Source organism: Molothrus aeneus, chromosome 1 (genome assembly GCF_037042795.1).
Source record: "Molothrus aeneus isolate 106 chromosome 1, BPBGC_Maene_1.0, whole genome shotgun sequence".
In the NCBI taxonomy this organism is placed as follows: domain Eukaryota; kingdom Metazoa; phylum Chordata; class Aves; order Passeriformes; family Icteridae; genus Molothrus; species Molothrus aeneus.
In genome coordinates, this window is record NC_089646.1 from 119,487,115 (window position 1) to 119,504,682 (window position 17,568).

Here is a 17,568-nt window from a genome sequence, read left to right on the forward strand (position 1 = left end):
CTAAGGCAACTACCCCATCATTACCATATTTTTTCAATTCTAATTTTCTGGAGCTGTTTAATTGTCCCCTCTGTCAAGTGCAAAATTGAACTGGTAGGTTGATTTTTTCACAGCACAGTAAAGGCAAGATGTACAAATGCCAGTCCCCAGAATCTGTGTCAACTATGTCATTGATGCCCTGTTTGGTTCTGTGTATTTAAGGGTTATAAATGATGGTTATACACGACTCTGCACAAAACATGTTTTGCTACACTTAACTCGGAGTTCTTTCTGTGCTGGGTTGCAGTTACACCAAATGCTTGCAGAGATGGGAGAACTGGAGAATACCTACATTATTTACACTGCTGACCATGGATACCATATTGGGCAGTTCGGACTGGTCAAGGGGAAGTCAATGCCGTATGACTTTGATATTCGAGTTCCTTTCTTTATTCGTGGTCCAAGTGTGGAGCCGGGATCAGTGTACGTTGCCTTATGCCTCTAGCACAGCTGTTGAGCCTAATGTAAAATGTTTCTGAGAACATGTAATTATCACTCTGTCTAGTTTCATTTCATAAAGGATGCTCTATTATTGCAGAGCAATGAGTCTCATAAACAGGCAGCTTTTTCACTTTGCATATTATGAATAAGTTATAATTCAGATGAGAAAACTGTAATGCATAGTCCTGTAAGGTTAGACTTGGGTTTTGCTTTTAAAAACTATGTGCTCATCTTTACTGCTCACTCTGTCATTTAGCATCATGCCCTCATTGTCAGTGAGATAAGAGCAGTGTTGCTGCTGCACCTCCTTGTTTAATCATGCTTAACTTTTTCTTTGTGATGTCAGTCTGCAGTACTGGCCTATCGTTCTGAGTTGTAGACTTCAAAGGGGGTTTTCTAAACTTAGCACTTCTGTAGAGCTCTACATCTTCAAAGCCCTGATAAGCATTAATTATCATTCTATTTCCAAGAGAATGTGAAGACTTACACATTGAACACATGGCAACTATGACCTTTCCTGTTGATTTGCAGTGTGCCTCAGATAGTTCTGAATATTGATCTTGCTCCAACAATTCTGGATATAGCAGGCCTTGACACACCTCCAGATATGGATGGCAAATCTGTCCTAAAGCTTCTGGACTTGGAGAGACCAGGAAACAGGTGGGTCCCAGGATCCTTTTTTAGCCAGTTGAGAAGCAAACACCTAAGTAAATCAACAGCTGAGTGGAAAAACAGATTCTGTGAAAATGAGTTGTGTCATGGCAACGACCACAGCTTTCCCATTTCAAGAGTGTCTTAAGTAGTAGATCTATAAAATTGCATGTATATATAAGTGGGGAGTTGTTTTTTTCAAAAATAATTTGTTAACACTTACACAGTGGAGTACTTCAGTGCCAGCAGTAAATGTCATTATTTTCCTTTCAGGTTTCGAACAAACAAGAAGACCAAAATTTGGCGTGACACATTTCTAGTGGAAAGAGGGTAATTATTAGGGGTGAGAGAGTTTTGGGAGAGCCTGCCTGCTGGGAGTACTCCCTTGTACATGCTTTACTTTCTGCTTCCTCCTCTTCCTTTTTATGGTCAGAGAAGCAGTAAATTTTGCAAGCAAACTGACAGGCATGACTTTTTTCCTACTTTCCCACCACTGCCTTTGCAATCTACTGTGCTCCCAAATCCCTTTCTCTGAAGAAATTTGAAAGCATGCTTTTCTGGTGATTCTCCTAGCCTCTTTCCCTAACACTGCTTGTTCACACTTTTGTCATTATCCAAATCATTTTTTTCCCAAATCTCGGCCGATTTTGTATTTTCCATAACGTATTAGAAGCATTCTTCATTTTTGCTCTAGCTAGGAGTTATGTGTAATTGAGATTCATGACTATAACTACTCCTCTCTTTGCTGATAACTCCTTATACCCTCTTACCTTGCCAGTTGTTGCTGTGAAAATTTTCTCTGGGTAAAAACTTTACAGCAATTTCCTTTTGGTACTTTATGACTTTACAGATTATGAAAACTTTGTCTGATGTATTACAAAGCAGTGCATGAAAGACACATCGTAATATGTAAGATACAGCCGAGCTTGTGCTGAGTATAAAAGTCCTGTTGTGTCTTCAGCTGTGTTTTCCAGCCAAGAAAGTATTGCTTCAAAGAGTTTTGCTTTTTTGTAAAAACCAACATTTATGTATGAATGGTGCTGAACTGTACCAGTTAGACATATTTTAGCAGCACTTATGTATCTTCTGGCAATTTTCAGCCAGTCACCTGAGGCTTTTTTTCACTATGTGACCTACATCGAAAGTCAGTAACAGAAATGTGGGGATTTTTTTCCCTGAGAAGACATAAGCCTTCAAGTAGCTTCACTGTTCAAGTTAAATTCTTCCTTAAGGCTTAGAACAATGTATCTAAAACACTCCACTTTATTTTTTTTTAAGCAAATTTCTACGCAAGAAGGAGGAACCCAACAAAAACACTCAGCAGTCTAATCAACTACCAAAGTATGAGAGAGTAAAAGAACTATGCCAACAAGCAAGATACCAGACAGCCTGTGAACAACCAGGACAGGTAAGCCACAAGTGACTGCAGTTTTCTAGGTGTCACAGGGAAATACACATTTTACACTATGGGTCAAAAGAATTTGAAGAGTATGGCTCTGTGAAGGTAACTAAAAGATCACTGTTGTTAATATCTTCAAAGCCAAAGAAAAGCAGACAAATTTCTCTATGCAGTGGTCAAATTCAAGGTGTTGAAGACCTGGTCCTACATTTGCTGTCTTAGTACAGAGCTTATCATAAAACTCCCATGCTCAACCATAACATGAAATGACTACTTTTTCTCTGATCATGTGCATTGATAAATATGCAAGATAGTTCAGTGATAATTGTTAATAAGGGAGAAAATCTTTCTGAGCTGTGAAAGCTTGTACTCACTGGGCTAGTTCAGAATTACCAAAGCAAGCTGGTTATTCCTAAGGTTACACATGAATTCATTTGCTGGGATGAACAACTGAACAGCACGCTTAGTAATCATCATTCTTTAATATTTATCGAAACACTTTTAATAGAAGGGTCTCCTTTCCCAGAAACAATCCCTATTTCAGGTCACTGCAAGGATTCAGGCACTGATACCCATACCCAAGCATCACTTTTTCTTCTTGCAGCCTTCGTGATTTCAGTATAACACCTGACTCTGATACAAAGGTCTAATTGCATGCTCATAAAACCAGAAATTACTGCACACCTGACTACTATGCTTACACCTGCATCTCTGCAGTGCACACACAGGAAGAGAGCTAAATTAAGAAAAGTGATTCTGACTCCAAATTCTCTTCAATCCATCCTATATTAATGCAATATCTATGGTTACATACGAAGATGGATTTACTGGGGAGATGTGCATCCTTCTCATTGACACCACCTCCAACCACGCTGGGGCAGACGCTGGGGGCCCCAGGCAGCGGCTTGGGTCTGCCTTGCCGTCCCTGCAGTCCATCCCCGTCCGCACACACCTCCCCGCAGAAGTGTGAGGTGATTTCTCCCAGGCAGGCGCTTGCGCTTTCCCCTCAGATGTTTGCTCGGAGCGCTGCCGGCAGCCGAGGGCCTGGCTGAGCTCTGGGCCGGCTCTGCGGAGCGGAGCGAGGGCACAAAGGCCTCTCTGTGCCGGGCCGGGCCCGCTCGCTCCGCGCCACCCAGGGCGCCTGGCCCGGGCAGGCCGCGCTCTGCTCGGCCAGCTCGAGAGCCCGCCTGGGGAAAGGCTCCGGCCCTGCCTTGCCCCTTCGCCCCCTGTGGAGTGTAGGGTTACAGCAATTCTCGGTTAATCACAGATTGGACTGGATTAATGGTTCGGCTGTCACATCCTTGCTCGGGTCCTCTGTCACGGTTCTTACGTCGCAAATGCTCCTTAAATGCAGCCACTTTTGAAGGGATATACACAATATCTCAGTCTCACCCAAGGGCAATGTTTTCAGGAGTTCAAGTACTGCTGTTGTAAACAGAGATTAAATTTGAAAATCTGAATGCTTTATAAAAACTAAAGGAGATCAGTGAAGTAATTTAGACTGTTAGACACTAAGACGTTAAATTTTAAGTAACAAAATATTTTCTTTGCAATTATTTCTTATATTTTTTCCTCTTATGCCAAAATCCAGGTTTGGAATAACTACTTTTCCACATATGAATAGAAAGGGTTAAGTGTCCTGACTAGACATCACACCTGAAGCAGTAGGAAACCCTGCTCACAGGCCTGTTCTCAGCCCAGGGCAGGAGACCCTATTGGTGAATCCTATACTGGTGAATCCTGTATTGGTGAATCCAGTTTGATCCAAGGGTGAAGGAAGAAGGGCAGCAAGGAGGCTACAAGAGCAATAGTGTTTGCAGTGGGTCTCCCACCTACAAACTCTCATCGAGGTCTTTTCAATGCTGAAGATGTGTTGGCTGCACAGAGCCCAGCAGCCATCCCTCACAGCTGGATGAAAGACAGGGCTGAGCTGACCTTGAGAACAATTTTTAGACACAGCCATTGGTTTGTACACATTATTTTCTTTAAAAAATAGACCCAGGCTGTCCCTGTTAATTCCAACATCCTGAAGGCTTCCTGCAGGGGTGCTGAAGTTAAATATGCCTATGGAAAACTTCTGTTGGGCAGAGCATGGTGAGGGGTAGAGCATCCTCTGGGCTCGTTCAGCCCGAGGGGCACAGACCCATTCCTTCCACTCCATCTGCCCTCATGCAGCCCTGGGAAACAAGGCCAGTTTCTCTCTCAAGGACAGACTACCTGTGGTGCTCACAGGAAAGCCAGCATAGAATAGGTAAAGTGTGAATTTAAAGACCAGCATTGGACTAATATGAACTTCAGGGAGGCATTGCAATGTGAAATAAGAACCTGCAGGATTTTTTCTGTGTAGAGAAGTTCTGCAAATGAAAAAAGTTAGTAGTTAATAAATGTACCTTAGTCATGTGTTCCAATGTGCATTTCTGAGCCATCATAGTTTAATATGAGGTTCCTGCAGCAGATTTGCTCTAGTCATTTTGCACTTCTTAGAAAAGAGAAAATATTGCTGTGCATGAATTAACTTGGTTTTATCTTTTGAGATTTGTTGATTTCAATTACATAGGTGCATATATAGATATATGTTTATAGTTGATTTCAATTACATAGATGCATATATAGAAATAAAATCTTTATTTAAATTATGGTCGTTTATAATACTTCCTACATTTACTCTAATCAGTTGCAGTTAACATCAGTTAAATTAAAATTACTTTCACAGAATGAGTGATTGCTGACAGATTCTAAAATAGTGAAATTACTGGTCTGTGGGAAGCTGCTGCTAAATGTCTGAAACTAAGAATAAGCATTTGGGGAAATAACACACCACTAAAATCTTGCTCTTAATTTAAATTTACTCTAGTCAATACATACTTTATTTGAAAAGGAAAACACAATCAAGCTGAAAAAGAAAAAAAAAATTTCCTGTATTAAAATGAGGTGAGATCCTGAGATCTGCTAGTTCTAAAATCTCCAAGGCTGAGGTACTCAGGATAATACTTGCTTCAGCTTATTTTCTCTTTAAAAGAAAGGAAAATAAAGGAACCTAGCACAATAATTTTTTAATCAAATGTTTCAATTTTTTTTTTTTTATGGCTAATGTGTATCTGAAAATAGATAAACCTAAAAAAAGGGGGGGGATTTTGAAGAGAAAATACTAAACATCTGTAAAATATAAATATAAAATACTTTCACTGTTAGTTTTTAATGTATTTAAATTTTCTAGCTCCATTGACATGTTGCATCACTTCCATTGTAGATCACACTGTAGATCACTGTGCCCTTGCTGTTTTTATATAACCCCCTTTATGGGAGGACAGTTTCCAAGCGCTCACCCACCTCCTTGGGAACATCTCAGAAGTGAGATGTGCATGGGATATGTTCACTCCTGAGTTGTGTTCCAGCAGTCACTGACGCGGGTCAGCAGTGAGCCCATGCCAAGGAGAGGAGCTCCTGCTGAGCTGCATTAGCAGGAGCACTGCTAACAGGTCGTGGGAAGTGAGCACTTGCCTCTCCCTGGTGCCTGTGGGCTGCACCTGGAATGCTGCATCCGGGTTGGGATCTCCAGCAGCAGTGGGACTTTGGTGCGCTGGAGCAAGTCCAAGGGAGGAGCCCAGAGATGGGGTGGAGGTACTGAGAAGGGGCAGAGGTTTGTTTAGCCAGGGAAAGAGAAGGCAAAGGAAGAAGCTAATTGTTTCCTTTGATTAACCGATGGCTAATTAGAGAGAAGACAGACCCAGGTATGTCTTGGAGGTGCATAGCAAAAGGGCTATCAGTCAGAGACAAGTTGCATCAAGGGAAAGTGTAAAGAGGTGCATGGAAAAAAGTGTTACCACAAATATGATTAAGAACTGGAGCCCAAAGAGGCTGTGGAAAGTCCACTCCAGGATATGTCCAAACCTAATAATGTTGTTGCTTTGAGGAGGAGGATGAACTAAATGATCTCCAGATGTTCCTTCAGTGCATGCTCTTAATATTTACTTGCTTAGTACCTGGCCTTGAGGATTTCATGTTTTCTTCTTCCTCCTCAACTTCATAACTTGGGAAGTGCTGTTAATTTTATGAACTTGTAAGTGAGTTATGGGTCACCTGCTCATGTCATATTTTGGTACAGACCAGATTTCAGCCCCTGCCCTGCCCCAGCTGTTGATCTGTGCTCACCCAAAGCACAGACAGTCCTGTCACATCAGCCAGATTCACTCCCCTGGAAAAGGGAGCAGGAGCTGGTGGGCTCCCTGCTCAGCTTGGGGCTTGGAGAGGGGTAGACATTTCCTTTGTGTTCCTTCCCCATCTCCACATGAGAGAATGCTCAAGAAATTATGATGGGAACAGGAGGTTTCTTTCATAGTTCATATGCCAAATTTGTCACCAGTTTACATGGTGTAACTTACTGAGGTCACCTGATTGAGCCCAGTTGGTTTAGCAGTGGATGCTGATGGGTTTTAACACTTAAATGGTTTGCAGGGTATTTTAATATTTCATTGATATATATTTACCTTCTCAGTAATAAGCTACACCATACAGAAATATTGATTCATCTGCAGTGTTCATCTGCAGTGTTCATCTGCAGCATAACCCTGCTTTTGTTTTAATATGGAAAACAGTTGGTGTCAACTTGTAATAAAGCTTTGTTAATTTTCCAACAGAGCAGAAAAAATAACATGTGAACAAATGTTTCTCTGGATTAATACAACCTTATCATGACAAAAATCTCTTCTCAGCTTTCCACTGGAATGACCTGAGACAAGAATATATGTTAGTTCAGGAGGTTTAGAGGCAAGCTGCTCTTAAATCCTCCAGCAGGTTATTTTTCTTGAACTCATTCCATCTTCTCACTCATGAAATTCTTCTGGATACTTAGCTAATATCAAATAAAACCATGTTAACTGTGTTTTCATTTATACTTTTTCTTTCTCTCTTTCCTTACCTAAATGTGTAATTAAGGAGTTGAGTTAATTCATAAGTATTTATTCTTTTTCTCTCCAGTCTGAGTCATAGGAATTTTCCTAAGGCATAATTTTTACTTCTGGGACCTAACACTCTTTCCCAGATCACAGTTACCTTATGAGGTCTGGTGACTGATAGGCTGGATGTCTCCAGTGTACTGCTCAATCCATTATTTATAATCAGTATCAAATCCATAGCCAAATATGCATTTTCATCCTCTTAGAAAAATTACACAAACCACAATCTTTTTTTTTAAATTTTCCCAATAGGATAAAACAAAAAAGAAAAGAACCAGCCTCCCAAAATGAGGACTATGAAGCACTGGGTTTAAAATTTCAGCTCTTAGATTGGATGACTCAGCAGTGAAACCCAGACATGGGTCTGTTTATTTTATGGGCATACATCTCCTACCATCTGCTCGACACTACCTGCCAGTTTGTGAACAGCAAAGGTCTGAAACTTGTAAAGATCCATGGCCTTCTGCCAGCTCCAATGAGCACTGACAGTGGGCAGAGCAGGAAAACGCATCGTGCTGCCCATGTTGGTGTGGCACACACGCACATGAGCTCACAGTGTGCTAGACAGGTACAGCGTTGCAGCTGCACCTTCCCTGTGCCCTCTTTTCATGAGTCTCAGCTTTAGAGATGCATAATATTGAGTTTCCTCTAGAGGAACTCTATCCCAAAACTACCCTGAGGAAATAATGTTTCATTTGGAGAAAATGCCTGAAGACTGTACAGTGAGATTTTAGTTAGATTAGGTCTCAGTGTATTTTACCGTGATCTGAGGTTTTACGGGTAGTCACTGGAGACATGTTGCTGAATCCAAACATCAGCTTTGTGGTAAATGTGCAAGATTCTTCTGGCTCTGATCCAAAAAGCATGTTTTGTAGCCTGTGCTCCTATTTCTCACATATTTTTCACCCTCTAAAAACCTAGTATGAGAATTTAATTTTATTATTGATATTCATATTTATCAAATTATCATATCAGCATTCAGTCAAAAGAATATCTATTTGCCATACTGAAAGAACACTTGCCATCAATCAGCTCACAGATAATATTGTAAAGGAAATTAGAATGGGGCTTATTAGGTGTAGTCTGGTTTGGCTCGAGTATCTATGTTCTCATAAAATAAATATCACAGACCATACATTTGTATAGGTCAGCTTTATGACCAGCTGCAGAGTATGAATAAAAACACATACATTGGTAAGAGCTGGCCAGAAGTGTCAGATGGCTGGCCAGCCACTGACAGCTAGACCCTGAGCACCCACTAAAACCCAACTAAAATTATGCTATGGCATATTAACATCACTCATGGATTCTCCAGATTCCAGAACAACCTCCTGATACTTGCGGGAGTCAAAAAGCACTTGCTGGTCAACCTGTTTTATCAGAGCATTGATTCAAAGCTGTCTCTTCTTTGCCATCTCCCCATTGATACCATCTTTTCTTAGTAATAATTCAGTGGAGTATCTATGCACAGGCTTAACTGGAAGCACATGTGTTTGGGACCAGTTATGTGCCTAAAACTAAGTGCATACTTCATGCACTTAGTGAACAGCCCTTGTAGCTATTCCTCACTTTAGACCCTGCGGAGTCATCCCTCACAGTTGACAGTAACATGCCTGCAATTTAGTTGCTCAAGAATTTGTAGGAATTGCCAGAAATTATGATACCTCTAGTTAAAATACCACTCTGTTTATGAGTTGAAACCAAATATGAAGATAAGTTCCTTTATCTGTAAAAATAATCTTTCAAGGCATGGAATTTCATATTTCAGCCTAAATAGTTCACATTTCAGCCTAAATATTTAAGTTTTTATCAAACAAAGAGCAGCTCTTCCCAGATTTGACAATTCTTTAAATTCAAGCAATTCTTAATTGGACGTATGAAGTCTATTCTGGATAAAATCCAGAGATATTCCAGGAAGATTACTGGATTCACTGGTTTAATCTCTTTCAATGCACAACTGTGTTCAACATTTTCACTCTCATCTTACTGGTGTTCTCTAACAGAAAGACCTTTTTGGTAGAGTGGCACAGTTTTTAACAAAGCAAATTCTTCAAACCTCTATTAAAGTAACTCTCTGTACCAAAAACGTCTAGACAGAAAACACAGTTTATGCAAGAATTATTTTTAACACTTGCTGTAGTACTCCTTTGAGGTTATCTTTTTGCAGTTTCCATTTTAAAGTATCCAGTGAAATGGGATATAAGGTAAGTCCTCTGCAAGTTAAATGTATATGACATAATAGTAACAGATTATTATTGGTATTACTATTTTTAGCTAAAGGATTAAATTTATCCTTTTCATTAGCTCCTATTTGTTTGCACCTGATAGTGGATGTTTATTGGATAACAACAGAAGTCTCTTGATGTTGAGCTGCAGGCAAGTTAATAGATTTGGTAGAGAATGCTATGCAGGAGAAATATTTGCTGTCTTGACCTAGGTGCCTACATTTCTAGAGCTGAGAATGCAGTTCATGCATATTTTATAACTAGAGAACTGCTATAACTGTGACACTTAAAATCAATCTTGCCCATACAGCAAGAATGCAAAATTTTGTAGTCTGTAAAATTCCTGGGCAATTTTCTCTTTCTTTCTTTTCATAAGCTTGTGATGTAGCTCAGAATTGCTAATTTTTATATAGCTATTTCTGTTATCTAGTGATTAATTCCTTCATTCCTTTTTTCCTCCAATTCTGTCCCTGTGCCTTTCTCTGAAAATATTTCTAAAGCCTGTCATACATTTCTGCCAATCAGTTCTTGTAGGACAAACTTCTTCCCTATCTGTTGAACCACGACCATTGTGCTTTTTAGGAACACTTCTCAGGGGCTAAGGCTGTATGTAAATAACTGCCTTTGAATATATTCATGTTGTCAGACTCTGGAGCATGATCCAACAGAAAGTGGTTCACTTACGAGAGAGTGGTGCAAAACTTGGGATCTGCCATTACAGGCTGTACCTACTCAGCTCTAAAATGGAGGAGGAGATGTTTTTTCCCACAAAAATGCAGCAATTCCAAATTCCCTGAGTGAACCTGGCAAACCATCCCTGTTAAACAGCTGCACTCGTGTGCAATGCTGAAGTACTGCTGAGAAGAAACAACACACATTAGTATTTCCAGGGGCATTGAGGAGCCTTGGTCAGGACCAGGGTTCAGTTCTGCTCTATGGGAATGCGCAGAGGACATGACCTTAACCAGCAAACATTTCTCAGTATTCAGGTCCAGTTCAGCAGAAATGAACTGCTGCTGCTCTGTACTGCTTACCATAGACAACTAATTACAGGGCACTTTTCAATATGTTGTGTGACACAGCCTCTTCTAATGGCCCAGAGAAAGCAAAAGCAAAACAGCTCTGATTGCAGTAGCACAGCCCTGAACCAGACTCCTTTTCCAGCATTATCACATCAAGTCCCCTGGCACTCCCCCAGGTCTGGTTGCTGCTAATGAAGGAAAATGGTGCACACATATTCAGCCTGTGACGGTATTTCCATCTATACTCTTTTCAAATTTAGAGAGTACCTTTCAAAACAGGAAAAAAGGGAAATGAGATCTTGAGGACTTATTTAAATTCATGAAGTCTTCATTTTTCAGGCCTTATCTTAACATTCCCTGGGCTGAGCAATAATACTCAAAGTCAGTCATACATTACAAAAATGAAAAAGCACCTGTAAAAATATTGCTGCTATGTTATATTTCCGGTTGCATGTTTTTTGGGGTTTCATAACTTTGTGATAAAATCTGACAAGGTATTTAACACTGACATGTCTACTGCAAATACTAGGTGTTTACATTTCATAGAAACCTTTAGCTTGCCTACTGTTGGGATGCTTTTCATGACTTGTCTAATTCATTTCCCCTCTATATAAGGGAACAGCAACTGTCTCAAATCCATCACAGTCTATTAACTGCACAAAGATGATTGGAAGTCCTGCCTGAGTAGCTATTTACAGTGGAGCACATCACAATGATTCATTCTGAATGTATAGTTTTATGCCTTAATTATAATCATTAATGAAATAGACTAAATTTTAAGGCTGTGGCACAACTGATTAATACCAGGAAATTGAGACCCCAGGTAGTTATGAAGCCAATTGGTGTTGTCTTCCTTATGTAGCTGCAAGTCACAACTGGAGGCATGCCAGGTAGCAAGGCAAAGCAAAGCCACCAAGGACAAACCATCCCTTTTCACCAGCCCATGTTCTACCCTTTGTCTTTGAAAAGTCATTATGAGGACAAACCTCTTTCTGCAGAAGAAAGTGCATCGTGCTAGTGCCATTATCCAAGGAAAAGCTCCTGCTGCAGCACCGTTGCCTTGCTTGCCTCAACACTGAGGAACAGGCACAGGTACTTACACGTTTAAACTTCAGATTTGGCAGAGATTAAAGAAGCTTGACTTCTGAAGGATAGGATAGGATAGGATAGGATAGGATAGGATAGGATAGGATAGGATAGGATAGGATAGGATAGGATAGGATAGGATAGGTATAATGGTTTAACCCCAGCCAGCAACTAAACCCACACAGCCACTCACTCTCTCCCTGCCAGTGGGATTGAAGAGAGAATTGGAAGAGCAAAAGCTGTAAAAGTCATGGGTTGGGATGAAGTTTGATAGGGAAAGGAAAAGCAGTGTACACAAGCAAAGCAAAAGGGAATTCATTCACCCCTTCCCAGGTACAGGCAGTTTTTCAGCCATCTCTGGGAAAGCAGAACTCTATCACATGTAACAATGACTTGGGAAGACAAAGGTAGTGACTCCAAATGTTCCCTTCTTCCCTAACTTTATATACTGAGTATGATGTCCTGTGGTCTGTAATATCCCTTTGGTGAGTTGGGGTTGCCTGTCCCAGCTGTGTCTCCTCCCAGCCCCCCAGCCACACCCAGGCTCCTCAGCAGCAGAAAAAGCAGAAAGGCCTTGGCTCTGTGGAAGCCCTGCTCAGCAATAACAAGACCATCTCTATATTATCAACCCTGTGTTCAGCACAAATCCAAAACAGCCCCATACCAGCCACTGTGAAGAAAATTAACTCTACCTCAGCCTAAATCAGCACAATAGGATAGAACAGAATTGTTTCTGTTGGAAGGGACCTACAACGATCATTGAGCCCTACTGCCTGGCCACTTCCATGGTGTGTCGTTAATAGTACTTTCCAAATGCCTTTTAAACATTGACTGGCTTGGGGCAACAACCCCATCCCCAGGAAGCCTGTACAGTGTTTGACCACTCTCTTGGTAAAGAAAGGCATCCTATTGTCCAATTTGAACCTCCCCTGGCGCAACTTTGAACCATTCCCATATGTCATATCACTGGATCCACATCACCCTCTCTGCTTTCCCTCCTCAGAGAGCTGTGAAGAGAAATTACATTGCCCCTCAGGCTGCCTCTTTCGGACAAGACAAATCCAAAGTCCTTAGCTGCTCAGTCCTTTGACACTTTTATCTCTCCTAAGCTCCTTTGCAATTTGCTGATGGGGGCAGGGAAGGCACTGGGAAGAGCTGGCAGCCAGCACACACAAACCCAGCCAAGGCTCCAAGTGCATATGCAGAACAAACCCTGCTTGGTTCAGGGTGGCTGTAAACTAGCAAAGCTCCTCCCAGTGGGCTAAGTTCCATCAGCTTTCAGGTGTGAGGTGTCAGGGCTCCACTGGTGTGGAAGCATTAAAGATCCTTTTTCACCTTTGCTTTCCTTCTGAACCGAAATTGAGGAGGAATGTGAACTGAAGGCAAGGAGCTGAGGTGAGACGGAAATAGTGGCTGGAGGGTAAGTGATGAAATGAGATGAAAGAAGGAAAAGATGAGTCAATGACAAGGAAAAAGGCTGACACAGATGAAGTTTCACAACATGACTGAAACAATATAACAGCTTGTTGCAGCCAAATGTCAGGAGCTTGGTTTTTTTCTCTACTATTGCTTTAGAGTTTTAATTCTGAGTTAGTTCTCTTTTCTCCTACCAAGGTGAGAATAAATCAGTGCAAGGGTCCCTAAATCAACAGGCAGCCAGAAGCAAGGACTATCCTATATTCCTATGGCAACAGTGAATTGTTAGATTGTCTTAGGTGTCCTGTGAAATATCATTGTAAGAAAAAAGATAAACATGGGGAAAATAAGAAAACATATACAAATTAAAATTTTATGAAGACATATTTAGCTTGTGTTAGCTAATGGGGTTATTTAATTGATGGAGAAATCGTGAGCCAGAAACCAAAATTAATAGTCCTGAACTTCAAAGAATAGTTTGGTATTCAAACTGGGAAAGAAGGTAGAAAACAGGGGACAGGGCAGTGCATTCAGTCAGAATCTTCCTTTATGTGCGTTAATGCATTTTATAGATCTAAAGATGAGCAGAAGGACCATTATGACTTAACTGCATAAGGCATGCTCAGTGTCTGATTACACTGGCACGGGCAGGGATTCAGGAAAGTTAGACTGGAAATTCCATCTTAGAACTCCAAAGCATCTTTATAATGACACTTTTTTTAAAATAAAATTTTAAAAAGGAAAATAAAAGAGGAAATGAATCACATTTAATCCCTGTTTTAAATAGGGAACTATTATTGGCTTGTACTAGACACAGAGCGTGTTGTTTCAGTGTTAGTCATAATACTGTTAAAAATGATCTAAAAGGTTATTGAAGCCACTCCTACAACCTCTCGCTATGATTAATGCAAGGAGACAAAGAGAATACTTATTCTACTTTAAAATGCTGCTTTTGAGACTTCTTAAAAGATAGTGCCATATGTTTATAAATGTAACACATACCCAATAAAGACAGGAAATATAGTGGTGCAGTCAACTCTTATCCTGTAACAATCATCTCTTGCTGCAGAAGGAAGAGAGCACATGCTATGGGAGAATAAAATCTGCAAAGCTTTACAGCTCTTGGACACCTTTTCTTGTAGAAAGTTACATTGTCACTTATAGATGTACCTTTACACTGAAAGTCTGGGCACAAATGTCATTTCTCTGCCAGTTACTGGACTTGTTCAAATTAAGGTCCTTTTACACATGGCTTACTGTTCTGAGATCAGAGTCCTGCCAATCCACAGGAGGATCTCAGCATGGAATCCATCTTTAATTCAGCCCACATGTTAGGCCAGAGAGTGCACTCGTGGTGCTGTGGTTCAGGCTCACATCAGCTCATTCCTCAGGTTATCAGGCCAGAAAATCTACCTGAGGCTCAGTTTTCTTTCTCCATTCTTCAGTCAGCATGACAGCATCCCCAAAACAGTCCAGAGCAGCCATTAGTTAATGGAGCTCACCGAAATGTGCATGCTCTGATATTAGTGTCCATTTCAAAATTTAGGTTGGCAACTCCATTAGAACCAGCATTCATCTCTCTTGTTATTATTAATGAGGCAAGAGAAGGCTACTTTTGCTATTCAGTCATGGGAACCAAAAACAGGACACAGTACAGAGAAACTTTACTGAAACTGCAGCTAAAAGGTTCCAGTTAGCAATAGCATTACTGAGTTTTGCTCTTTGCAATATCCAACCAAGCTTAGTGCTTTGTATGCAAACTCTGTTCATTGTGGCTTAAGATGAAGAAGTGAACAAAACTCACTGAGTAATAGTAATTTATGGTTGCATTAAAATTATAAATAAACATACGTATTTCTAGTTCTACCTATTGTTATTCAGACTACTGCTGACTTAAAATCTTCACAGACTTCTTATTTTGTGTAGTGTATTGTGAGTGCCATGTATGGCAAGCTTTGGGTGTGGGCAAAGGAGCTCTGATCTCTTTTGTTTTTAAATAACATTTAGGTTTTTTAAAACAGTATGATGTGGAAAGGAAATGAAAGTCCCAGTTGTTTTTTAATTTGAAATGTGAAGGTGATGGGATCCACTGGAAAAATCCACCTGGAATCTTCCATCTGGTTCAGTGATGTTGATAATTAAGTCAGGCAGATATTGTGCAGACAAACTGGAAAAAAAAAAAAACTGTTTCCTTTCATTCTCCCACACTTGCTCTGATATTCAGCACACACACAATGCTTTTTACAGGTACTCCTTCCAGAGCTTTTCCTCCCAAGTCTCATACAAATCTCATGACTTATAACTCCAAAGGAGTTTATCCAAGATAATTTCTTGTTTACTGTCCCTAAGGTTCTTCCCCTTGCTTGCACCTGCTGACTGTAGGGAATGGTTTATGTATTTTTCTGTAGATTACATCCACAATTTGTTCTTTTCTTTCCAAAACACTCTACAACTCAACCAATTCTTCCTCATCCATGGACTTGGGATTATTTTTATTTTTCCCTGAATCATGCTAAAAAAATCCAAGTCACAGAACAAAGTACTTTTTTTTTTTTCAAAGAAGAAAAAGGGTGGGTGAAAACTGCCTTGCTATTACTCCTTGTCTTAGTAAATTAAGACTTTTAAGTTGCTCTTTTCAGGGATGTGTGTAGTCTAGATACTCTTGATTTACATATATATATATATATGTGTTTGTTTTCTGTTTGTTGTTTTGTTGGGGGTTTTTTTGTCCGGGTTGTATATTTTATGCAGATTTGAGGTGATTTCATTCAAGCTTATGTTTTCCTAGCGTGAGAAAGACCTTGTGGAGAATGTGACTTAATTTTTGCCCTAAAATATTTCCCTTCTCAGTTTGCTATTTAAGGGGCTGCTTAAATTTAAAAACAAATGTACCTGTCTCCTTCGACTGTCTACCTGAAAGCAACAGGGGTTTGGAAGGCTGCTGGGAAATCACCTTCATGTCTCTCTCTTGCAGAAGTGGCAGTGCACAGAGGATGCTTCTGGCAAACTCCGAATCCACAAGTGCAAGGTGTCGAGCGACATCCTGGCCATCAGAAAGAGAACGCGCAGCCTCCACTCCCGGGGCTACGGCGGCAAAGACAAGGACTGCCACTGTGGAGACACTGATTACCGGAACAGCAGGACCCAAAGGAAAAATCAAAGACAGTTCCTGAGAAACCCTAATGTGCAAAGTAAGTGTTACTTGATCCCTTGGACTCTGAGGCAGACAGCAGGGGGAAATGGCTAGCAGAGCATTTTCCTACCAGTGTGCTCTTGCTTTCACCTTCGTGTCTCATGAAGATGTCCAGAATTGGTAGTCAGGTTCTGCATAATTGCCTCTGTATTAAGTACCTATAGTGGGCCTAGAGCTGGAGAGGGAATTTACAAGGGCATTTAGTGATAGGACAAGGGGAAATCGCTTTGAAGTTGGACAGAGTAGGTTTGGGTTAAATATTAGGAAGAAAATCAGTACTGTGAGGGTTGTCCAGAGAAGGGGATGCCCCATCCCTGGATGTGTTCAAGGCCAGGTTGAGCAACCTGCTCTAGCGGCAAGTGTTCCTTCCCGCGGCAGGGGGGCTGGAACTGGCAATTCTTTTAGGTCCTTTCCAACGCAAACCATTCTGTGATTCTAACAGCAGCAAGAACAAGGATATTTATCCCTTGGATCAGGGTGAGGAGCAGCCTTTAGGCTGCGGTGCGGCGCTGGTGGCGGTGGTGCTCTGGTGCCACCTCTCGCACAGCTCACACACGACAGCCCCGCGGTGATTCGGGGCCGCTGCCTGCCGAGGTGGCCGCGACAAGCGTTTTATTGCATGGCTAAGGCTGGATGCACTCGCAGTTTGGCGATGCCCCGCACACATGTGCTCCCCGAGGCGCGGCGGGGCTGCTCTCGGACCCAAACTCTGCCCAGCTCTCGCTTCCCCTGTCCCTGCCCTGCGCAGCGGGATCCCCGCAGGGACACCAGCGAGATCACAGTGTCCTCTAGTGGAGCGAGGGCTGAAGGGAGTGTACAAGCGGGTTTTAGGACTGTAGCACTTGGGTTTCTTTCTGCTAATGATTTCTACAAAAGAAGCCTATTTGAAGAGGCTGTTATTTTAAATGGAGCACGATTTTTCTTATCTCTGCCCAGCAATGCAAGTGAATTTCTGTAGCTGAAGCAATAGAAGCAGATTTTAGAATTTGTTGAAGAGCAGGCTGTGTTCTCCTGCTCTTCAGCAGGAGAGTGCAAGACTGGGAAATAAAATAAAGATGAGTCTTCAAAGCAAGATGTTAGTGAAGTTGTACGAGATACAAATTTAGAAGGTGCTGCACAGATGTCTATGAACTAAGAAAAT

The 17,568-nt window shown here is 41.2% G+C and overlaps 1 protein-coding gene across 2 annotated transcripts in view; it reads left to right on the plus strand.

The window, feature by feature from the left end:
• SULF1 (sulfatase 1) overlaps positions 1 to 17,568 on the plus strand; it is a 123,445-nt gene that overhangs the window by 90,659 nt on the left and 15,218 nt on the right. For both annotated transcript variants that reach the window (XM_066563819.1, XM_066563827.1), the window contains 5 exons: positions 287 to 462; positions 1,012 to 1,140; positions 1,405 to 1,461; positions 2,410 to 2,539; positions 16,209 to 16,425. In XM_066563819.1, the coding sequence (XP_066419916.1) occupies positions 287 to 462; positions 1,012 to 1,140; positions 1,405 to 1,461; positions 2,410 to 2,539; positions 16,209 to 16,425 (709 nt within the window). The remainder of the gene's footprint in view (positions 1 to 286; positions 463 to 1,011; positions 1,141 to 1,404; positions 1,462 to 2,409; positions 2,540 to 16,208; positions 16,426 to 17,568) is intronic.